Here is a 25,160-nt window from a genome sequence, read left to right on the forward strand (position 1 = left end):
GATCAAAGCAAAGCCCTGGCAGCAGCATTTGAAGATTGTACTCATGATCATTACGTGATCTCTCGGGATTTTTTGAAACCATTTTATTAGCACCTCGGCGTCATTCCTCGGGTGTATCGGAATCATTTCAGAGTTTTTACGGAATAAATTCTTGTCTTTTTTGGCTGTAGTATCGGATTTTTTCGGGTAAACTACGGTGCAATTCTGTTATTTTTGTACAATTTTGTCTTGCATTCAGAATTATTTTTGGACCTTTTCGAGATCATATGTCGATGGCTTTCGGTATAATTTAGAGATTTTGTGGGCAGAATTTTAGAATTTTTCGGAAAATATTAGACGATTTCGCGATTACTTGAAAGCTCTTTTCGGTATTGTTTCAGGACTACTTGAAAATCTTGTTAGATCTACTACCGGATAATTTCTTGTCTGCTTCGGGAGAAGGGCCTTTTATTTTTAATTCAATTTTGGGTTGCACTCAGGATTGTTTTGGGACTTATTCGGGATCATAAGTTGATTATATGTTAGGATTTTTGTGGATAACTTCATATCTAATTCGGGATCACTCCGAGGCTATTTCGGGATTGTTTGCAAGTTCATTTCGGGACCGTTATATAGCCTGGATATTTTATGATAACTTTCGGGACAACTTCGGGATAATTACGTAACCATTCTGGTGTAATTTTGGGATTATTTCCGGTTTGTTTTCGGAAATTTTTCGCAACGCTCAATAAACCCTCCCCAATACTATCCCGAAATTATCCCAAAGCAAAACTATTTCAAAAACAAGTAAGGACGAGACTTCATACTTTTCATGAATGGGGCTGAACAATTATCTTATCCCATTCGTAATCTCCAAACAATCGGATGTATAAGATAAGAAATATATAGTGAACAGATGTACATACCTAAATGATTTTTAAGATAAATATAAAATAAAAATGGCGAAAAGCCCCTTATCTGAACGATCGGTTGTATGGGATATATATTATATATAGCTCCGATCGAAATGATTTTTACAGGAAATCTTCTATGATATATTAAAATAAATATCACCAAGTTTAGCGTTTTTATATTGGAAATTAAGGGAGAAATTTCCAAAAATCTTTCTATCTGAATGATCCGTTATATGGGATATATACTATATATAGCTCCGATCAAAGCGATTTTTTCAGAAAATCTTCTATGATATATTAGAATATATATCACCGAGTTTCACATTTATACTTTCTAAATTGCGGCAGGAATGACCAAAATCGTCTTATCTGAACGATCGGTTGTATGGGAGATATATGTTATAGTTTTCCGATCCTACCGGATCCGATAAATGTCTAATATAATACAAAAATACATGCTTGTGCCAATTTTATTGAGATATCTCAAAATTTTAGGGACTAGTTTGCGTTCAAACAGACAGACGGACGGACGGACGGACGGACGGACATGGCTATATCAACTCAGTTCGTCGCCCTGATCAATTCGGTATACTTAACGGTGAGTCTAACTTCTATATTTCTCAACGTTACAAACATCGGACCAACGTTAATATTCCATTTCATGATCATGAGAGGTATAAAAATACGTGAAGGTAATGTTGGAAAGGTTTGCTAGAAAAGTCGCTTTTAAACATTAAACCACAATATTTGTGTAACCAACAAGAAAATCTTTAAGAGGAAAAAAAAAAAATAAAAGGTCAGTAAATCCGAACTTTGCTCTTGGAATTTTCCAGTCGGAAATATGGGATGGCACCTTGAAGGCCGTCTCTTCAAAAAATATTTTTTGTTGGTTACATTAAAGTTGCTGTTAGAGCCGGATTTGTACGCATATGTTAATCTTAAAGTAAGAAATTTGAAAACGGTTTCTAAAATACTTTTTTTTTTTAAACCTTTATACATTTTAAGCCAGTATGTGATATTCAAACGTACTTAAATATTTTGTAGCTGCTAAATCTGTACACATCATCTATCTGCGTAGTCTCACTCGTATCTTCCATTTAGGTACTATCAAACTTATTTTGTTATTGTATAAACGTTAAATAAAATTCAAATTGCAGCTGTTGCAATAAAATTTGTTGCTTGGCAGTAACGGATGAAAGGATATGAGAACCTATGTGCTTAGCTACATACACAGAAATGAACAGAAAAATAGCAGTGACAATATTTTTTAAATAACGTCAAATAATTTCCTCTTTTTTTATTTTGAATATTTTATAAAATCTTTTAGGAGTTTTGTTACTACTGGCATTTCATTTTCTGGAAAAAATCTCAAAAACCCTTTTCAAAGAAATTGAAATACTCTCGAAAAGCAAAATAGTCCAAAACTAATACGAATTTTACACCACAATGGTTGGACTTCAACGTACGTACTCGAAAAAGGTCAGGTAACCCCAAATAAAGAGCTCGAAATTGTTTGTATAACTTTTTTGAATTTTCGTAAGTTTTCGAATAAGGTTTTGAGTTTGGCTTGCATAGTTTCAGTTACAAAATACATGGAAGTCTTTTCTTAAAATATCAAAAACAAAAAAAGCATTTAGTTGTCTAAATTTAAAAAAAATTGCCATGTGCTGCCATTTTTCTGTTCGCTGCTGTAATACAAGACGAGAACTCACTCGTATAATCACAAAATAAATGTATGTAGTGCTGGAAGCTTACCTGTCTTTATCTGATGATTTATAGCCGGAACTACCTGTAAGCAGAAATAAAAATTGTGAGTTAAAATGCCAAAAAAAAACACTAAAAGGAAACGAAAAATATAAAGAAATAAAAACGTTTACAAATTTTAGGAAAAACATTTGCATACAAATTCAATGCGTTATGTAGAAAATATGCTCAACAAAACTACCAAAAATTAGGTTTGTGATGTATACTTAAGTATGACTATACAGATTTTCATGTGCTATTCCTTCACAATCCCTTGAAAGCCCGAGTAAAATTATAAAAAAAACGTTTTATAATAAAACAGCTGCTTTCAGGGAGTTTAAGCTAAAGCTTTGAAAGAAATAAGTATCCCCGTGCGAAAGGTAGACCGCATACTGTTTTATAACAATGTTTCATACTCGATGTTTGGGAGGATGTGCTGAGACTTTTTGTTAATAGATTGATGTTAGGGAAGGAAAAGAACCCTTGAACGGGAGCAACTACTTCCATTCATGTAACATGAACTAGCCTGATTTTTATTCATGCAGCTTTCTTTGATGACAGCGGGTCATCACGTATATGGCCATAAATTTTCCGGTGATCTTTTCTACCGAATACTCGAAGAACCACTCCACTTTCACTAGACGTGATAATAATGATAGCCCAAAGTGGAATGTGTTGGTCACAATTAGAAAGTTTACCTGTGGCTAGAAGAAATAGCAGGTATACGACGAAACTGCCTATTATAAGACCTAATATATAAAAAAAAACAGTCTAAGACCGATATAATGCACAGGGAAAAGCTCCTACCACAGTTGAAGGTTCTGTCAATTTACAATATTGGAGTTACATATTGGAGTAAGTAGTAAAAAAAGAAAAATACAGGGAAGGAGTGACATAAGGTCAACGGACGTAATATCAATTGCCCTTCAATTTTCACATGGTTACAATATTATTAATATTGATGTTATGACCACGTTGTTTTTCTGAATTGGTAATCAGGTAAACTAATTTTTTGTCAAGTAACCTTAAAGTCAATTACATACGTCCTTTCGCACCTACATGATACACCCAGTTACGTTTTATTATTGCCAAATTATGAAAGTAATTTTTTGAATTGGTCCGGCGAGGATTCATTTGAAAAAAATTTAAAAAGGTCGCAAAGTCACATGACCTTATTGCCATTTGAATTGGTCGTAAGGTCAATTCATCTTAATGCCATTTGAAGAGGACACAAGGTCAATTAAATTTATTACCGTTTATCTTATGTCATCTCACAGGGCTGAGTTTTGTATAACTCATGTCTATAAAATATAATTATTTCCAGAAACAGGCGGCCACCGTGGTGTGATGGTAGCGTGCTCCGCCTATCACACCGTATGCCCTGGGTTCAACTCCCGGGCAAAGCAACATCAAAATTTTAGAAATAAGATTTTTCAATTAGAAGAAAATTTTTCTAAGCGGGGTCGCCCCTCGGCAGTGTCTGGCAAGCGCTCCGATTGTATTTCTGCCATGAAAAGCTCTCAGTGAAAACTCATCTGCCTTGCAGATGCCGTTCGGAGTCGGCATAAAACATGTAGGTCCCGTCCGGCCAATTTGTAGGGAAAAATCAAGAGGAGCACGACGCAAATTGGAAGAGAAGCTCGGCCTTAGATCTCTTCGGAGGTTATCGCGCCTTACATTTATTTATTTTTCCAGAAACATGGAAAAAGCAGCAGGTGGCATAATGTGGCCATGGAGAAAGGGACCCAAGCCAAAACACTGTTTGGATGGCAGCCGCCATAGAACAAACAGGAGCACGCAATCGAAGACAGTACCAGCCAAGAAGAAGCACAGAAAAGTAACACCAAATCTACAGTTTCTCCTTGGAAATGAATGATTTCGGAAAAGAGAAAATATTCCATGCTACCAAAAGCGCGTCAGTACAAGCTGTCTCAGAGCGTCCTTATATAAAAATCCTCAGTGGGTCCGCAGACTACAAAATACATACATATGCGTAGCAGCAACGAGATCAATTATAGAATCATGTTTATAGAACGTCAGCTAAGATGCAACTTTCAATCTTGGAATGCCCGATTACTAATTTTTTAAAGGAAATGTAGATAACATCGCCGCAGTCATTAGATCCCGAAGCTCAGAAAAATCACGCGAAAGCTCAGTCAGGGCTTCGGTTATATCAACTCTACCACGTACTTTATACCCACATTATGCCATAGTGCACTGGCTTAGCGAACGCTTACATTCTGCATTTCTCCATACCAAGAAGAAGCAAAGATGTTTACAAATAAAAAGCGGGATCTGGGAGTAGGGAAAGCGGAAAACTCTTACAACATTTGAAATATGAAACTGGGAAGGTAATACGAAAGCGACTCCGGGGCTAGCGACCTTTCCTAAAGGTGGACGTTTTTTTTGTTAAAGGACACATGGCTGCTGCGAGATAAGCAATCATGGCATATAAAATACACAACCCCCCTCCAAAAAAAAAAGTGAAAAAAATTAAATAATTTCAATATCATTCAGACAGTGATTTGCCAAATACTTTGAGTGTATATCTGCTATGAAAAGCTTCGAACGTGAAAAATTCATCTGCCATGCAGAAGCCGGCCCACTTGTAGGAAAAATTAAAAGGAGCACAACGAAAATTTTAATAGAAGCTCGGCCTAAATGTCCTCGCAGGGATATCGCGCCTTGTATTTACTGTGCCTAAAATTGTTGCGTGTATTATTTTGCTTTATTTTGTTTTTAATGACTGACTGCGAACATATTTGAGGCTAAACTAAATTAAATTTGACAGACTCACCAATACACGCAACGGCCGACGACGGTAAACACTAAAGCTTATATGGGCCAATGTTTAACGCATTTGGATTTCCACAATGTACAACACATCATTGCACGTAACATTTATATATGTACGTACTTATGTATGTGTGTACTTATGTACATATGTGTATGTGAAATGTGAGCGGTGGCTTTTTGTTTATACATAGTATTTGCTGTCAAAGTGACAGTTTGATTGACAGTTACGGGATTAGTCTTGCTACTTTGTTATATTAACCATTTGAAGGGCTGCTAAAATTTTTGGCTGCTTTATTTAAAACAAAAAGATAAATGAAGTATTTGAAGAAAAATACGGTTGAGTGGAATATCGCCCTATCTCGGCTGGCAGTCGCACTATAACTTTAATTTGTTTGCATAGATTGGTCCCTAGTTAATAGCGTACAAAGTACCTTAAAATCTAAGCAAGAAGCTATCTATGTAAGCAGCTAAACCCTAAATATGATTTTTAAATTATCGGTCTCTGGTCTACTTATCGAAAAAGCTTTAACTCACCAAAGCATATATAATGAAAACCATGAGCAATTCGTAAACGAAACATAAGAACACCGCCCTGGAAGAGGCATATAGAGGTCAAAACTCCCAAAGAAAAACAATCATAACCTAAACTCATTTATTAAAAAAAAGGAGCCTACAAACTCTAACTAAGCTGTGTATACGCGGGATCCATTTCTTGGCTTTTTGTATCACGAGAACCAGTTCTCTACCCGCCATCATCCTTAAAAGGCTAGGAATTACTCTCTTCAGCCAGGCTAGGGTCACGTAACCGTTACATTGAATCAGTTGGACAACGTTGCATCATCCCACCGAGTCAAAAGCATTCCCTTCATACCACTGAGCATCCCTTCTCTACAGACCTAGATCTTACGGTGGACACTTGCTCATAGGGATTACTGCGAGCAAGCAGCTCAACCCTGCCTTTTTTCTCTACGTTTTATTGATATTTTATCCACCGCCTGTCTCGAAAATTTCGATGTGAACTATTTATCACTATTTCTAGCAGAAACAGACCCTCAATCTTATCCACGATGAGCCGGAAAAGTTGAAACACCAATACCCAAAACTCGTAGTTGAAGAAAGAGAATTTGCCAGGGAGAAGCGCGTCGCTCGAGCACAAATTTGATTTGGGTGCTGTAATAGGTGTGTCCATGGCATACTGCAAGTTTCCTTGCACTTCCGTAATCGACGAAAATTTTACAGTGATTGGACCTAATGGATGCGGTGAAGCACAGATACAAGAAGAAGAAGGCGCTCCCATTCCGAGGCCCTTAGGTCAATTTAGCGCTACGCATTACTTCAATAGGGCTCCGTTTCCCTCTCTTTGCGTGCCATACCTCGCTTGTTCTCCATATTCAGGCAAGCCAGAAACCCGTTGATCTCTTTATACGATTCTGCGCTTATAGCGCTATATTTGTCTATATTTGTCTATATTCCTTTCCCTATTTCTGTCAGCATATTTGGTGGGTACGGTGGCTTAAAATATGAAACAAGAAATGTATCCATCCAGCACAGAAGAGTCTTTCACTGTGGTAAGGGCACCATAACTTCCCTCGACCTGAGACACAGTCTGACTACACAGAGTTTACGGAATATAAAGCTAAAGAGGTAGTTGAGACAGGGTGCTTATTTGTCAAAGGCTTCGTTTTCGTTTAGATTTGCGCATTTCCAACTTAGATTTTAATAAAGCCTAAACGAAGCACGTTGGTTATTAAAATTGTCATGCACTTTCAAATTCAACATTGAATATTCCTTAATTTGAAATAAACATTACACCACCAATATTAACAGTACGCTTATCTTTAAGATACGGCCATTGACCGCAATGCACTAGCCTGCCATCAGTTACAATAACAGTCTTGGCGCAGTAAAGGAATTGACGTTGTGCCTGGACATTACAACGAGGCGATAAACGGAAACGGAAATGGCGACTGACGGAATGGCATAAGCGAATGCAAAGTAGCCGCCAGCTAAACGGAAACGTTGAGACGACAATACCAAGCAGTAACGGAGGTGACAGTAAGTAAGAGCTACAGCCAACAACAACAACGACGCAAAATTTTAAGAGCCACACACAGACAGGGTTCGGGTATGAGATGCGCACTGTTGCTATTATCAAACCAATGAAAGAATATAGCGAAAAATGCTGCTGTCTTTTATATTAAAAATGCATGCGCGCGGGTGTGTGTGTGTGCTTAAAAAATGGTATTTGTTAGCTGCGGGCGCTTTTCTTTTAATTTAATGTGACTGAAGAGGTATTAATGAAAATTTTATAGCACAATACATTGTTTTTCGCTGCTTTTATTGGGCAATTTTTTCCCTTCACACAATGCCACATACACATACAAACAAATAACTTTGCTGCTGAAAGATGCGCTTAAAAGTGGGGGTAGGGGAACTCACTCCAAAAAAAGAGAAAAGCATCGCTTTAAAAATATTTTCTCAAACTTTTTTCATTGCATTGCGTAGCGTTTTTGTTGTTTTGTTTACTTTTGAAAGTCATTGCTGATGTTGTTGTTGTTTGCATTGTTTTTGTAATTAGCGCAGTCATAGCCAGCAGCAAACTGAAACTGGCAACAAAAGCAAAAGTTCCACAAAAAAAGCCCTGCAATGAGAAGGGTGTTAGCAGCATAACGGTAGGGAGGTCTGTCACGCTTTTGCTGTTGTTGCTGTCACGAGTAAAAAAAGCGCAAAGCCACATAATGCTGCTCATTTTGTTATTGTATCATCGTACAAGTAATTAATAAACATTATTTGTGTTGTTAATTGTTTTTGTTAGTTTTAATTTCGTTACTCGACAAGTTTGCGCTTTACATTCGTTGTCCTATTTTTCCGTTTATTGCATTTAGCATTCTTGTTGCCTACAACAACCATTCTTTACCACATTCATTACCAACAATGCTACATTCGAATTCACTTTTTGATTGCGGTTACTTTAATTTTCCTTTAGGTGTGTGCCTTTTTCGTTTTTCGTTTTCTTGTTTCCTGCTCGCAAATTGTATACTAATGAAAAATTAAAAAAAAAAGAGAAAGGTGAAGTATATGTATTGAACGTTGATTTCAGTCTCACACCTTCAAACGGTAACAGAAAGATATAACAAAAACATTTCGTTCCGAAAATGTTTTTTTTTCGTTTGCTTTTTAAGACACTTCCTTACGGAAACAAAGCATGCAGAAAAAATTTTTCACACTTTTTATTTTGAAGATGACCCGAAGTTTGCATATTTTGTAAATAAAAGAGTCGTTATTTTTTCCTTCAGTGATGGATGTGGTATGAATAATGATGAAAAAAATATCTAGCAATAAAAAAATTTATTTGTATGTGTGAGTATGTCCTACGGCCATATAAAGTTCCCAAACTGCTTCAGCTAAACACACAAATCAGTAAAAACTACCCCAGTTTCCGAATGAACACATAACACACATATACATACACAAACATCCAATTTGACAATACCTGCTCATGCATGCACGATCTAAAAATATAAGACAAACGACAACAACAAATCAGAACCAAAAATGACACTGCTGATGTCGCAGCGCCGAAACCGGTTTGTCTCCAAATCTTATTTGACAAGGAACGACGGAAAACCGTTCCAATATACATCAATTGCCGATCGATCTTGACGAAATTTTCAAAGTAGGTTCTCGTGGTCACTCAGCATTTTTCTGGCTATGAACATTTTTATTATTTTGAATTTTATTTTGCCAAAAATCCGTGTGTTTTTGGCTCAAGCTGTTGATATTCGGCGGCCACCGTGGTGTGATGGTAGCGTGCTCCGCCTACCACACCGTATGCCCTGGGTTCACACCCCGGGCAAAGCACCATTAAAATTTTAGAAATAAGGTTTTTCTATTAGAAGAACATTTTTCTAAGCGGAGTCGCCCCTCGGCAGTATTTGACAATCGCTCCGGGTGTATTTCTGCCATGAAAAGCTCTCAGTGAAAACTCATCTGCCTTGCAGATGCCGTTCGGAGTCGGCATAAAACATGTAGGTCCCGTCCGGCCAATTTGTAGAGAAAATCAAGAGGAGCACGACGCAAATTGGAAGAGAAGCTCGGCCTTAGATCTCTTCGGAGGTTATCGCGTCTTACATTTATTTATTGATTTATTGATATTTGAGCATATGGACTCAATATAATAATTTGCATACGATTTTGGAAAAGTGGGTGGTGGCACTCCCCTTTATTGGAAAAAATTAAAAATCGCTACTTCTCTGCAATTATTTGAGGCAAGGGTCTAAAATTTTGTATATAGATTCTGTGCAAAAATTGCGCTGGAGGGGACAGAAGTGGCAGTGATAGTGGTAGTGTGGTGGTAGTAAACAACACAACTGCCTACCCAATGGCCGAAAATATAGCGCTAGCAACTGCAACAAGGCTTGTGGCCCCGGGGCAGCAGTTTGGCAATTGCAATATAGCGCCATTTAATATAGAGTGAACTGACTTAATGGGCCCGTAGCTGAGCTTCGAAAAAACTATTAGGGCCACAATAGAGCCACAGGGCTGGCGACAGAGTACGGAAATGGCAGAAAATATCTTACAATTGTGTACCTATGGGTCCAAAATAATAAAATGCGTCGGGTCTGCTTTCTACTGCGTTCATCCTAAAATAAGTGTATCCTACAGGTTGGCACATCTAGTGTCGTTTAGGCGAAAGGTATAGCCGTGCAGAAAGCAACAGAGGTATCGCGCGTCGTGAAAAAGTCGCATCAATATATAAATTGATAGTCAGGCCGCGATAATCTACCCAGCATTTAACTGGTCTTCTGGTCATAAGGAGATATAAGGTAACGAAACGGCCGATGGGTTGGTAAAGGAAGGCGCAGCACTTGATGAATCGATGATTGACGCCCCAATCCATTTGCGAGAAATCAAAAGGAGATAGGAATTGCTTTTGGTCCATCAAGCAGGAAAAAGGTGGTTAGAAACGTGTGGCTGCAAAACTTCTATGATCATGTGGAAATACTACGACGCTATACTCACAAGTTAGCTCATCTCAAAACAGAGAAGACGTAAGGCTCACAATGGGCATGGTAACTGGACACTGCCTACAGACGTCACATAACCGCAGATGTAGGAAATACGAGCTGCAGGAAGAAATTGTTGAGCACATCCTGTGTTCGTTTAATACGCTAACGAAGTCAGGACTGCAGTATTGGAGCCAGCAGAGTTGCCAGATCTCGAGGTAGCATTAAGATAGGACCTAAAAACTTTAAGTATCCTGGTACCTAATTGAATTTTTTCAGTATACAAGTCGAACAAATTCTGGACCCATTCAGTCAATGTGAGGTCTTTACTGATCGGCCAGTTAAACCTTATTTATGGTTAACTAACTAGATCTAATAAAGAAATCATTTCGATTAATCTAAAATAATCCAGGAATTGTCTCTTGAACCACAGAGCCATATTCAGTACCAATTTTTGAAAATAGCTTTTGTATCACTTGCCGGAAGCATTAGAGGAACAGGTGAATCGTTTGAATTACACTAAGAACTATACTTCCTCAATATGGTGGTCGGGATTACAAACAGCGCAGTTAATGACATCGTAAATCAGAGCCCTGCTCTCACAATTACAACGAGATCTTCTCTTATGTGGAAACGTATATCTTCAGTAATTGAAAGGAACGTGGTCTACAATTAACTGTAGGGTATTCTCAATGAAACTTGAAAATAATAACAACAAAGCCCATGTTATTATCTACCTGTCGAATATGTAAATCACCTTCAAACTTTATACAAATATAAATTGTATTCTATCATCGTATGTGAATATCTGCAAAACATGTTTGTACTGATAATTGGGTAAAGCAAAGGAGCGAAGGATGTGCCTCAAAGCAATCGGCAGGATACATACATACGTAGAGGTCTACACATGTATGCTGTAATGAATGTACGAAAAAATGTTAATTATTCAAAATGTATGTGTGTGTGAGTGCAATTGTGTGGTAAAAATTTTAATGGAAAATCAGGGAAATATTCCAACGAGAGAACAAATTAAAAAAAAACATCGCTGGTAGGAAAAGCACGAGTTAACAATTTTCGTATGTCGATTATGTAGGTATTGAACAGCAAAAGAATGTTAATTAAATGTACAACTCAAAAGGGATTAACACATACATACGTATAAGCAGCTTTATACACAAACACACAAAGATTCACATACTTAATGGGAATCTGTACCTTGGATAAAGGTAAAATAACTTATTTGAGAAGATGACGAAAAATTTATGTAGGTGTACACGAGTATGTGACTTTAAATGTGTGTATGTATATTATTTTCCAGGTAGACAAATATATCAAATTATATATATGTAAGTCTGTATGCGCGTAATAATTTATGCATTTACGTTATAAACTTATTTACAATATTCATTAAAATTGCTTGTTAAAAATGAGATATCACTATTTTTGCAATGACATGACGCACCCTGGGATAGTTTGATACAAGTCCTTAAAAAATGAAAAAAAAAAAAACAAGTAAGGACGGGACTGTCTTCGGCAGTGCCGAAGAATTCATACCTTTCATGAATGGGGCTGTTTAATAATCTTATCCCGTTCGTAATCTCCAAATAATCGGATGTATAAGATAAGAAATATATAGATGTACATACCTAAACGATTTTTAAGATAAATATAAAATAAAAAATGGCAAAAAACCCCCTTATCTGAACGATCGGTTGTATGGGATATATATTATATATAGCTCCGATCGAAATGATTTTTTCATGAACTCTTCTATGATATATTAGAATAAATATCACCAAGTTTAACGTTTTTATATTGGAAATTATGGGAGAAATTTCTAAAAAATCATTCTATATGAACGATCGGTTGTATAGCATATACACTATATATAGCTCCGATCAAAGTGATTTTTTCAGAAAATCGTCTATGATATATTAAAATATATATCACGGAGTTTCACGTTTATACTTTCTAAATTGCGGCAGCAATGACCAAAATCGTCTTATCTGAACAATCGGTTGTATGGGAGATATATGTTATAGTGGTCCGATCCTACCGGATACGGCAAATACAAAAATACATCCTTGTACCAAATTTCATTGAGATATCTCAAAATTTGAGGGACTAGTTTTCGTTCATACAGACAGTCGGACGGACAGACGGACGGACAAACGGACATGGCTATATCAACTCAGTTCGTCGCCCTGATCAATTCGGTATACTTAATGGTGAGTCTATCTTCTATATTTCTCAACGTTACAAACATCGGACGAAAGTTAATATACCATTTCATGTTCATGAAAGTGAAATGGGTAATCAGTTAGTAGTTAGTGTTTGAGTATAACTGTGAGGCGCAGAAATAAAGTCAACAAAGGGTGTCAAGCGGCCAACCAAAGCCAGGATGTCAAAGTCACGTCTAGAAGCACGGTTGGTTGTTTTTTCGATATCCACGGCATTATTCATCGTAAAAGTAACTGGAGAATTCTATGTTGGCGTTTTGCCAAGTATAGGTGGGTCTTGTATCAAGACGACTAAGCAACGGCTCATTCCCAGTTCGTTGTGTATGAGTTTTTGGAAAAAAGGCATCCCATAGTTAAATAAAATTAAAAAAGGAACAAGTTCCAAAGAAGTGCCCGGTTCAAAAAAAGTAATCAGTTTGCAAGAAAGTAACTGATTCCACATATGCCTATAAAGAGTAATCGGTCCTAAAAAGCAGCGTTTCCAAGGGTTGAGGTTTTCATAAATTGCCAGAACTAAGAAGTAATCGGTTATAATGAAGTAACAAATTAAAAAAAAATATATAATATAAATAAAATAAATAAATAGCAAGTTCCAAAAAGTCGCAGTTTTAAAAAAATACCCGTTTTCACAAAAGCGACAGTTGAAAGCAATCAATTCAAAAAAAGTTGCATTTGGATGAAAAAGATCCACGAAGGCAAAATTTTAAAAATATTGTCAGTTTCCAAAACTGAAGTTTTTAAAATTGTTAACATTCTAAGAAAGAAACTGCACAAAAGTCATTGACTCAGTAACCAACTGCTTCGAAAACAGTAACCACCTCCAAAAAAAGCTAACAATTTTACTCACAGCTCGGATATTAGCACCAGTTCGGAGGTAATCATTAAACTTGTCATGTGAAATCGTCGCTTTACGTGCTTGTATCCCATTTGCTTTTCAGGGCTTATTCTATCAGAATCAGAAAAGGTCGTTGATCTGTCTGTCCAGTTTTTTTGTTACAAAATTTAATGATTGAATTTCAACACATTCAACATTTGCACAAAAACAATAAAGGAAGCAGCCACACCTGTGTACATTAACACACCAAAGTAAGCCATTTACACACATAATAGAAGGTGACGAAGAATATTTCACACACATAACCAGCAGCTTAAACCAAAGAGATTGTCTCATATACACATACATATGTAGTCATCAGCTAAGAGCAGAAGTTGTTACTCACACATACACACGCATATAGCTAAATAACCAATTATGAGATACAACTGTTCTAGAAGGCATGTACGTGAAACGTCTAGGCCTTAGGAGAAATGGGCGAAGGAGGAAACCAAGAGTATAAAAGCAGCGCGGGCTGAGGAATCAGTAATGAGTTTGCTTTACACACACTATTAAAGAAGTATGAGTGTGAAGTACTACTCCCAAAGTAGTCTAAATAAAGACCATTTTGCAATACTGAATATTGGAGTTATTTATTCGACAGTTCAGCTACTCGAACGTTAGCAGAAGGGAAGGTTTGAAATAAGCGGAATTTCCTCAGAATTCGTTACAATATGAAATTACAATTAAATTTTAAGCAATGTTGGAAAGAACGGGATTGCGAATATCAAAGTGAAGTTTGTTGGGAGGTTAGAATTAATTTCAAATCTATCCTGTCTTTGCTTTAATTTTGATATGCCGGCTAAAGCGATGAATAAGATTATGTATAAATTATTGCTGAGTATGTTGTCGGCACGGGCGAGATTTAGAGCAACGCAAGTTTATAATCGAGTTGTCGAAGCCGAAGTTTACTGAGGGTTGGGAAGCATATTTCCTATTTCTCGTTTATGTTATTACTTTCAAAATTCTTATATTCTTCGAGTAGCAGTTTACAACTTTGAAGCAATGTAGAAATATGCATAATTTTGGGAAACATTTCCCCCCAACAAACCCACAGTGCACCCACTTACCTTTAAAGCAGCATTTTTTACTGCGTACCGCATAAATGCACAGACAGATCAAAATCAGTATAGCGGCCAAGCAGCCGCCAGCTATGCCAAGCAAATAACTCATCTCCAGTGGTTCTGTGGTGGTTGGTTGATTTACGTATGCACGCATTAACGATGAAGGCAACGATGAATGTGTCAAGTGGGGCAGGTAGAAAAATTTTGTTGCATTCCATGAAGTTTGCATATTGATGAAGCAACATTTTTTTGTATTTGTTTGTTTTTTTTTTATAACGTCGAAAAAGAAGAGAAGAAAATAACGAGAAATTGGCAAAAAGCAATGTTTTTCGTTGCAAAATAATTTGTTATTATTTTTCGTTGTTATTGGTGTTGTTATTTTGATCGTTATATATTTGCGGTTATTGATTGCATATTAATTTATTTTTCCAGTTCAGAAATACGCAATGAGTCAGTTATGCAGGATATATATGTACGCATGTAGATTTTTTAAGGAAGATGGAATATGCGCGACGAAATGTTTTTGCATGAAAGAGAAATTAAACAAATTTTTAGATTAAGATTGTTTTCGTTGGGTGTTGTTAGTGCGATTGGTTAGCTGCATTATGAATTTATATGATGTTATTTACATGATTTCTTTTAAGTTGTATATACATATATATGTTCAATAAATAACATACAACAAGCCTCACACATACGTACTACATAAGTCGGTAAATGTGCAAAATAACGTAACACAAACTTGGCAACTCATTTATCCTCAATAAAATAATAAATAAACAAGGATAAGTTAGGATGGAAAGCCATTAAAAAAAATTCATTTAGTTGCATTAAAAAAATGCTTTTCGAATTTTAGTTTCACGCAACTGCTTGAAAAGTGATTGTGCACTTCCACCGACCATAAGCTAACAGTGATTGACATGCAAATTATTACTCATACGCCCTGGTGTGCCCATTATTATACGTTCCATGAATATGAAATGGAATTTTTGCTTTGGTCCATTACCTGCAGCGAAGTGAAATACATATAGCTTAGACTTCAGCGCTGTTGGTACAAGTCTGGCTACAAAACGTCCCGCTGTGCGGCCGATTAGCACCAGTTCTTAGGAAGTCAATAAACCTGTAATGCGAAATCTTCGCTTTGCGTCTTTCAATTTCTTTGCAGAATTGCTTCTAACTACCAGAACCAGAAAAGATTCGGGGGGAGTATGTTGAAAATCATGGGCTAAGTCGATAAAATGCTGTTCTTTTATCTGTCTGTATGTTAAATTGGCTTATGCGTAAACTCATCTCTCCAATTTTCTGATATATTTATGAAATTTCTATGCCCCAAAAATCACATAACTCTGAGTCTGTTTTACCAATACTGATAAATTTTAGTAAGGTGCGACGCTTAAGTTTTATTTCGGGTGCATCCTGTGTAGAATTGGAACCGGGCGGAGACCATTTACGATACCATTTTGGAGCCACTTTGCCTGACTGTTCCAAGATCATTAATCGGGAGTGTACTCATTAGCGGTTTGGGATCTTTATCTGTATAATTTCGCTGGATTATTTCCGGGATAATTTCGGCAACATATGTAGATCATTCCGGGTTTGTATTCGGTACAATTTTGGAACCTATTTCAGATCATTTCTAGATTTTTTACAGAACGCTTTGGAATTATTGAAAATCACTTTTGCTTAGGCATCATATTGGACTGATTTTGGAATGTATTAGGCATTGCGTTCAAGTTTCTTTTCAAGATCATTCCGAGATAGTTTTTGGAACGTTTCGGTACTATTTCCGTATCTTCTCGATTATTGTTAGCATAATTTCGTGATTGCCTTCGTATCACTGTGGAATAATATCTAAATAATTTTAGAAATTATTACAAATGTATTTTGTTATCATCTCCAAGATTGTCTCGGGTCTTATCAGGAGCAAACTAAACCTATTTAGTTATAAGTTTAGCACCGCTTTCGCATCTTCTGACCAATTCTTGCGAATATTTTTGGGATATTTTCGGGATGATTTTGAGACTCTCTGAGGACTATTTATTACATTCAGGATATCTCGGGACTTTTTTGCGTACTTAATTTCATGACTGGTCCTTCGGGATTACATTGGAATTTCATTCGGAATAAAATTCCAAAATATTCTGGAACTATTTCGGGTTGCTTTTCAAGATCACTAGTCATGACAGGTTACAGATTTCGAATAATTTTGAAACTATTTCGGAATCGGTTTAGATTGCTTTAAGCATAACTTGGCGATTTTCTTAGTTTTCACTTAATTTCGAAACAATTTCAAGGTCATTTAAAAAAATTTGGTGAATCTTTTGGAATCATTTTGTAAACAGTTCTATTTTGCCTACATTATTTGAGAACCAGCTACCAAAGCATTATTTTGAAGGCATTTGCAGATCATGCAGGACTATATCGTAGGCCTTTCGGGATAGCTTAAGAAACATTTTCGAATAATTTCAATATCAGTATTATTTCAGAATAAGGTAAGGATAATTTTGGCAGCCTTTAAAATAATTTCGGGGCTGTGTTTTAGTAATTTTAGAGTTGCTAAAGGCATTATAATTTATTTCGAGACTATTATGGAATCATTTTGGACAGTTTCACGAATATTATTAAACCATTTCGGGATTGTTTTTTTCTGTCCCAACCCTTTCAGCATGAGTTTCGAGATAATTTTGGATTGCTTTAGGACCACTTCGATATCGTTCTGCAAACTAAGGAAAAAGGTAGATAAGTGACGGCATGGAGTTAGACCTTGAGCGAAAAGCAAACAATTCGTTAACCCAATCACAAGTGTGGACAGCAAACATGGCTGCAACCAGTTTCAAATGTACTTGTTGTTGTATTAACGATAAAGACACTTCCCGAAGGCTTTGGGGATTCCCCTCGCGTGTTGACAATTTGGTTGCAGAAGTTTTGAAGCTATAAAGCTTTGTATAGCGCTTATCAACCCCTTGTATCCATTTGCAATGTAGTGTTGGATAGCAACAATAGAAGAGAGGGGGGGGGGGAGCATTTTCGAGCACCTTTAACAAAGTGGACCATTTCATGTAGTGCAGTCTCAATTAAGCGGTCCAAGAGTATTCAGGCTTCTAAAAATTTGGACGTTCAACAAAATTTTAGTTAACACTCTTAAGATAAATTGCGTTTTAGACAATTGGGTATACAAAACGAATTTCACACGATCTCATTATAGTTGCAGCACACAACATGCGTTGGCCTGTCCGATTTTATCGCAAATTAAGTCAAAGCGCAAATTACATTGTAATTGTCGTTTAAATGTATGTGTGGCGAAAAACACATGTAAATAAATGAGTATGCCAGTAAATAGTATAAGCGAACACATGAGCATCAATGTATGTGTGCAATTTGATTAACAATAAGATAAGAGCTCTGAGGTTTTGCATTTTTTCGCCATAAAAACTTGTTTCATATGCTGTCCCGCGACCGCGTACGCCGGTTTCTAATCGCAAAATTTAATTTATGCAAATTAAAATGAATTGAATTAAATTACGCTTGCAAAATGTCAATTAGTAGATGCTTTTGATAAAATGTAAGGGGGCAGGCAATCAAATTTGACTAACCATAATTTGATTGTTGTAAGAGGGTGTTGATGGTCAACAAAAGGCTAGGAATAACAGCAAAAAGTTAACTAATTAAGAAGGCTCGATGGAGTGTTATGAAATGTGATATATTTTGCTTAACATTTTAATAATAAATGAAGTCATATTTTTTATGAGGTAAATAAATATATGGAAAAAATCAGAGGGGCTTTGGTAGGGGGGTGGCATTTTTCAATTCAAGTTTGGCTTAAAAGCGTTTGCTACATCTCTTCACTACGAGATGAAACTGCAATTGGGTTGGGATTCTCCACGTAAACGATGATTTTGAAGGAAATAGTATAAGAAGCCTCGGCCAAAGATTATTAATTCATTGAAGCGCTTATGGTGATAAATTCTTGTGACATAAGATTAGCATAAGCACCCTCAATAAATTCCCGGAGGTTCCTGAAGTTGCAGAATACCGGGCAGTGATCAGCTGACAAACTGATTAATAGAATCTCCAATGCAAGAGTGAATATCGGTCCCGAGTCAACACAGACTTACGCTGAATACTGTGGTAGGGTGTCTCTGTTGACGTGCTAATAACCTGGTGTTCTACTTCCACTGTTACGGCAAAGTAGGGTATTTTTCAGAACTAAGTACCCTTTTGGTATTAGTCGATTTTTCAAAACTCTGTACTTTTCCGGAACCAGTTCTATTTCTAGAAATTGAAAACTTTGTACTTCAATATAAATTGATTATTTTGCCTACAGTTTCACTGAGAGGATTTTATGTTATAGCGAACAGGGTACTTTTCTAGCATGAGCTTCTTTTCAGAACTAGATACTTTTTCATTAGCAAGCACTCGATACTCATTTGTACACAGTTACTTTTCAAGAACGAGTAGGTTTTTTCAGAACCCGACATTCAATGCGAAAAACCTGGTTGCGGCAAAATATTTATAAAGTATTGACTATGAGGACTAAATGTATTATGTGAACCGGGTACTTTTTTTGAATCGGCTTACTATGTCAAAAGGGGGTACTTATTTCAAATCGGTTACATTTTCAGAACCGAGTACCTATTTTGTAACCGATTAAATTTTCATAATTGGACACGTTTTTCAAACTGGTTGGATTAAAATAAATGCAAATAAAATCTCCGAATAGATTAAAGGCCGAGCTTCTCCTTCAATTTGGGTCGCGCTTCTTTTTTTATTTCACCTACAAATTGGTCAAACGGAACCGACATGTTTAACGTCGACTCCGATCGGCAGCTGCAAGGCAGTTGCATTTTCAGCGAGAAAAATTTCATGTCAGAAATACAGCTTGATCGCCTGCCAAATCACTGCCGAGAGGCGCCCCACTTGTAAAAACTGATTTCTAAATGAAAAAAGTTGTTTCTAAATTTCAGTTGTTGCTTTGTCCGGTGATTGAACCTAGAAACTTGAGTATGATAGGAGCAGCGAACTACCACACCACGGCACCCGCGTGGTTAGTATTACAAAATTCATAAAGGAAGCAATCTCGAATTGATCCTATCCACAGCTAACAGAATACATCGATCCCAAACGGGTTCGAAGTTGTTTCGAAGTCGTTCTTAAATGATTATTGAATGCTTTGAATACCATTTCGGCCCCAATCCCTCAATGGTTTGAAGTTATATCGAAATGGCTCCGAAATAGTATCAAATGGTTAGTAAATTATAACTAGACGGCGCGAAACTTATTCCCAAAAGAATCCCTTAAAAGTTCCAAAATGATAACGGAACCATTATAGACATGATCATTAATACAATCCCAAAAAGTTCCTGAAAGCCTTAAAATTACCGAAGAATGATCACGAGACAATTCCGAATTAATGGTTGATCCTAAAATTAACAAGAAATAAAGTTGGGGAGGGTCTCAAGTAGGCTCTATGTAGAAATTTTATTCAGGGATGGTCTCAAAAATATTGAACGACACAAATTTGCTCAACTCAAATTGGGAAATATTGAGAGTACAACAAAAATATATACACGCGTAGCGCGGGTTATAAGCATTCCCGGTAATATCTAGAGAGTTCAAATAAGTTGAGCAGACATTCAATTAGTCAACAAATACAATACTTAAATACATACATACATTCTTAAGTATCTATGTTAATGTAATGAGGGAGAAATAATGAAAATCACTCTGCACCTGCAAACGTACCCTCCACATTCAAATGAATGGCATGACGGTCGGTGCCGCGTTCATTCTCCACAACCAAATAATATGGCCGCGAATCATGTTCGTCGGCATGTAGAATATGTAAAGTGGAGAGATAACAATCTTCGCGAGAATCCTGTAACATATCGTCAGCGCGAAAGCGGTCTGATTAGAGCGACAAACATCCAAATATCAATGAGCCGCGGCAGCAACGCAACCAAGCAAATGAAGTGTTATGAAATGATTTTGGTGTTGTTGCGCCAGAATTTTGACAGTTAAGTTGCGTGCATGCGTAAGTCGCGTGAGTGAGTGAGTACACACGAAACGACGAGACACATTGATTGACGTGCGTGTCAATGTCAAGCGGCGCCGCGCAAAGTATCAACATAAACGACGGCAAATGTAGACGAAAGTGGCACAAAGGAAGTGAGTGCAACAAGTGTGATACACGATTGTATGTGTGTGTGTGTGTGTGTGTGTGTATGTGACATGCAATATAGCGTTTTTCAACAATTGATTGAGTTAACATGATGAGAGATACGTGTAGGCATTTGTAAGCGTAGGCGCATATAGTGTTAATTGGCAGATTTTTGCATGTGGGTGTGTGTGTATGAGAATGTGTGCACGTAGAATTATTTTTGTTGTTTTTTTGCAGTGTAACGTAGTTGGTGGCCACAAGTGCATGCAACGTTTTAGTTGATTTTAAATATGTTGTAAGCAACTCAATTGTTGATGTTGTCAATTACGATGTTCGTTATAGCCGCCACCATCACCAACGTTCAATGAACATTGAATTGCAAATGGGTGAAATTTTCGTTTACATTGTTTATGTTGGTTGATTGTTGTGTTCAACATGTTGCATGGTGCATTACGCGTGTGGCATGTGGCATGTGGTTACCACAGTAACAAGCCCATTAATGTACACACGGTGCGTCATTAACGATAGTAACAGATGATAACGGCAGGAGGTATTATTCATTATATGGTGTTACATTTCGTTGACGAAGATATTGTTGTTGTTATTATTGTTATATCAGTTTCATTTACAGCACACAAGCCAAGGAAAGTCAATTAACGGATTTGTATTAGTTGGTTTGCAGTTAATTTTATTTTTTGTTATTCAAATTGAAAATGGTATTTTCCAAGTCATCGCATATTGATATTTGTTGTAGGCGATTGTAAGTGTCGTAATTTGTTGGCACATGAAAAGAAAGAAGAAGTAAATATATGCATGAATAAGATGCAAAAGATATACAGCAGGCAACAGAAAAATAGCAGCTGTAGTTTTTATAAAATTTCTTCAATTATATTATTTTTTTACTTTCCATCTTAATATATGCCACTATGTTTGAGGCCAATGGACTCCTAAACTACTGAACCGATTTTGAATTTGTTTTGCAAGCCGTATGTAGTTTGATATAACTTGAAATATAGGATAGGTTATATCTCAGTTTAAAGTCGCAATCTTATTTTCTTTAAATTTTTTTTATTTGTTTATACGTAATAATAAAATGTTAAGTATACGCAGTGGCACTCATATTTTCAGGTGGTGCGGATATACTTCCGTGTAATTGCGTTTAATTAAACAACCTGCTTATCAGTAAAAAATATTGTAGCGAATGATATCAAATATAGAACATCACCAGGCCCGCCGTGAGGGTGGGGGGTTTCTGAGAGGGCCCGCAATTTAGAGGTACTATGACATTTTTTTTAATTCAGGATTTAGTTGTTCCATGTGCAATTTTTAAGCCGAATTTCAAAAGCAACGAAAATTTGCATTTCGTTTTAAAATTATAGTGAAGAGCGAAAAATAAAAATCTATATATATAAAAAGAAAGGCTAAAATGTTTGTTAGTTGGCCGCCGGTGTTTGAAGAGATGCGTCGGTCGATTTTGTTTAAACTTTCACAAAAGTTGCGTAAACCTCACGCGGTGGTTCCTACATAGGTTTGGTTGCGATCGACGTACAGGGTCTCAATATATAGGCCTACACGTGGACCCGAGTACCCCTAGAATGTGTTTATACAATATGGATATCAAATGAAAGTTGTTGATGAGTGCTTTAGTACAGAGTAATATATTATCCAGATATGGACTGGGACTGGGCTAGGACTAGGACTGGGACTGAGACTCGGAGTGGGACTGGGACTGGGATTGGAATAAAATACATACCACCCTCTGTGACAGGCAATAAGGGATGCAGACGAATGAGAAGGAATTGAGAGAAGAGAAAAGAGAGAAGGAGATTGAGAAAGAGATAGAATGAGACGAAGATGGAGATAGATGAAGGGAAAAACACGGAGGGAGGAGTGAATAAAAGGATTAGGAAAAAGTGAGGGGGGAAGGGCAGAGTCAGACGGAAAGAGCTTATTAAAATGTATGCATGTAGGGCAGGACAACGTTTGCCGGGTCTTCTAGTATTTGATAAAATTTTTTTTATCTAAAACAAAATAAAGCACAATCAAAATTTGGGGGTCTCAATTTGTCTCCTGTACGCAGTTTTGTAGCCCAATAAATTTTTGTGAAAAAAGTGTTTTAGACTCTTCTTCATACAAAGTGTGAATACCCTTTCCAACAAAATATCAAAAATCAATGCAAATTTGGGATACCTGTAACTTCAACTTTGTAAGATTAAAAGTGATTGTGTTAAAAGACTGGATATTTAAAAAATGAGGAGAGCCCCAAATAAAGAGTTGGAAATTTTCTCGAATTTTCGAAAATATTTGTATACTCAGCTGAGCAGAGATCACAGCGTATATTAGTTTTGTTCGCATAACGGTACCCCGTAACGGCATAAACTAATCGAGATAGATATAGACTTCTATATATCAAAATGATCTGGGCGAAAAAAGAAACTCATTTAGCTATGCCCGTCCATCCGTCTGCCAGTAAACAAAATAACTTGAGTAAATTTTGAGGTATCTTAATGAAATTTGGTATGGAAGTACCTGGGTGCTCATCTCAGATCGCTATTTCAAATGAACGAAATGGTACTATAACTACGCCCACTTTTTTGATATCGAAAATTTCGAAAAACCGTAAAAGTGCGATAATTCATTACCAAAGACGGATAAAGCGATGAAACTTAGTAGGTGGGTTGACCTTATGATGCATAATAAAAAATTAGTAAAATTTTGGACAATGAGAGTGGCAACGTCCGCTTTTAAAAGAAGGTAATTTAAAAGTTTTGCAAGCTGTTAAAAATGTTTTGGCAGCTGAGTATGTAATGTTCGGGTACACCCGAACTTAGCCTTCTTTACTTGGTGAGGATCGTTTTCATAGTTTCAAAGAAATGTTTTCTAATATATCGAAAAAAAGTCTAGTGACAAAAAAGCCACTGCTATTTTTTTGTTCGCTACTGTAGATATAACTCCAGCTTCACACGTTCAACATGTGAGTAAGCATGAGGCAAGTCATTAAATAAACCAAATTTATTATGAAAAGCATTGCTGTCAGCGGAAATTTCCATAAACGAATTTGTGTATATATATGTATATACATACATACATACAAAAAATATGCAATTGTATTTATGACCGAAAGGCATTAATTACCATTAGCGCTAAGTTACCAACAAAAGGAAGCTAACATAATTTAACTGATTTTATCATATAAATAATTGCCATATTTCACTCCCCACTGGTTACTCCTTAATATACTCAAGTAATCGCTTTATCATATTTTCTGTGCTTGTTTTTTGTTTTTTGATGCATTTTTGTCAAAGTCCTACGGCGCTGAAGTCATAAAGTTTAATTAATTCATATTTTTTTTGGGTGGTTGAGCGAAAGCTGGATGAACAATTTTTGTTAAATGCGTATTATTTTAAATAAAAAAAAAAATTAACTAAATAAATAGTTTCATGTAATCATAATTGCAGAAAACACGCAAACAACAAGATAGTTTATAAGCGCTACAACAAAAATAACAACTGATAGCGAATGAAAAAGGAAAAATATGTAAAAATAATTGCAATTATAACTGTTTTTAAAAGTTTTGCAAACAATGAAGCGGAGAGAAAATTTATTTTTTAAATTGGATTTGCTGGATGTGATTGCAGAGTGCGGTTAGCAGAGAGGATTAAATCAGGTCAGCTGCTTTGGTAATGTTAAAACAAATTATTGCTTTATTTATGAGTCCACCAAAACTACTACAAAACAAGTAAGGAAGGCTAAGTTCGGATGTAACCGAACATTACATACTCAGCTGAGAGCTTTGGAGACAAAATAAAGGAAAACCACCATTTAGCAAAATGAAACTAGGGAAACCCTGGAATGTGTTTGTATGACATAGGTTTCAAATGAGAGCCGTTAATGAGTATTTTAAAAGGGAGTGGGTCTAAGTTCTATAGGTGGACGCCTTTTTGAGATATCGACCAAAATGTGGACCAGGGTGACCCAGAACATCATCTGTCGGGTACCGCTAATTTATTTATATATGTAATACCAGGAACATTATTCCTGCCAAGATTCCAAGGGCTTATGATTTCGCCCTGCAGAACTTTTTCATTTTCTTCTACTTAATACGGAAGGTGTCACACACATTTTAGAAAGTTTTTTTCTAAAGTTATATGTTGAGTCAATAAAACAATCCAATTACCATGTTTCATCTCTTTTTTCGTATTTGGTATAGAATTATGGCATTTTTTTCATTTTTCGTAATTTTCGATATCGAAAAAGTGGGCGTGGTCATGGTCGGATTTCGGCCATTTTTTATACCAAGATAAAGTGAGTTCAGATAAGTACGTGAACTAAGTTTAGTAAAGATATATCGGTTTTTGCTCAAGTTATCGTGTTAACGGCCAAGCGG

At 36.4% G+C, this 25,160-nt stretch overlaps 1 protein-coding gene across 5 annotated transcripts in view; it reads right to left on the reverse strand.

Annotated features, from left to right (window-relative positions):
* Window positions 1–25,160, reverse strand: part of LOC137248457 (irregular chiasm C-roughest protein-like) — a 614,955-nt gene that overhangs the window by 118,891 nt on the left and 470,904 nt on the right. For 4 of the 5 annotated variants that reach the window (XM_067779390.1, XM_067779396.1, XM_067779392.1 and 1 more), the window contains exons 12-14: window positions 20,347–20,520; window positions 14,623–14,736; window positions 2,649–2,682 (exon numbers count right to left, since the gene is read on the reverse strand). In XM_067779390.1, coding sequence (XP_067635491.1) covers window positions 2,649–2,682; window positions 14,623–14,736; window positions 20,347–20,520 — 322 coding nt within the window. The remainder of the gene's footprint in view (window positions 1–2,648; window positions 2,683–14,622; window positions 14,737–20,346; window positions 20,521–25,160) is intronic. The other variant, XM_067779403.1, reaches the window with a different exon arrangement.

This window comes from Eurosta solidaginis, chromosome 1 (genome assembly GCF_040869045.1).
Source record: "Eurosta solidaginis isolate ZX-2024a chromosome 1, ASM4086904v1, whole genome shotgun sequence".
In the NCBI taxonomy this organism is placed as follows: Eukaryota; Metazoa; Arthropoda; class Insecta; order Diptera; family Tephritidae; genus Eurosta; species Eurosta solidaginis.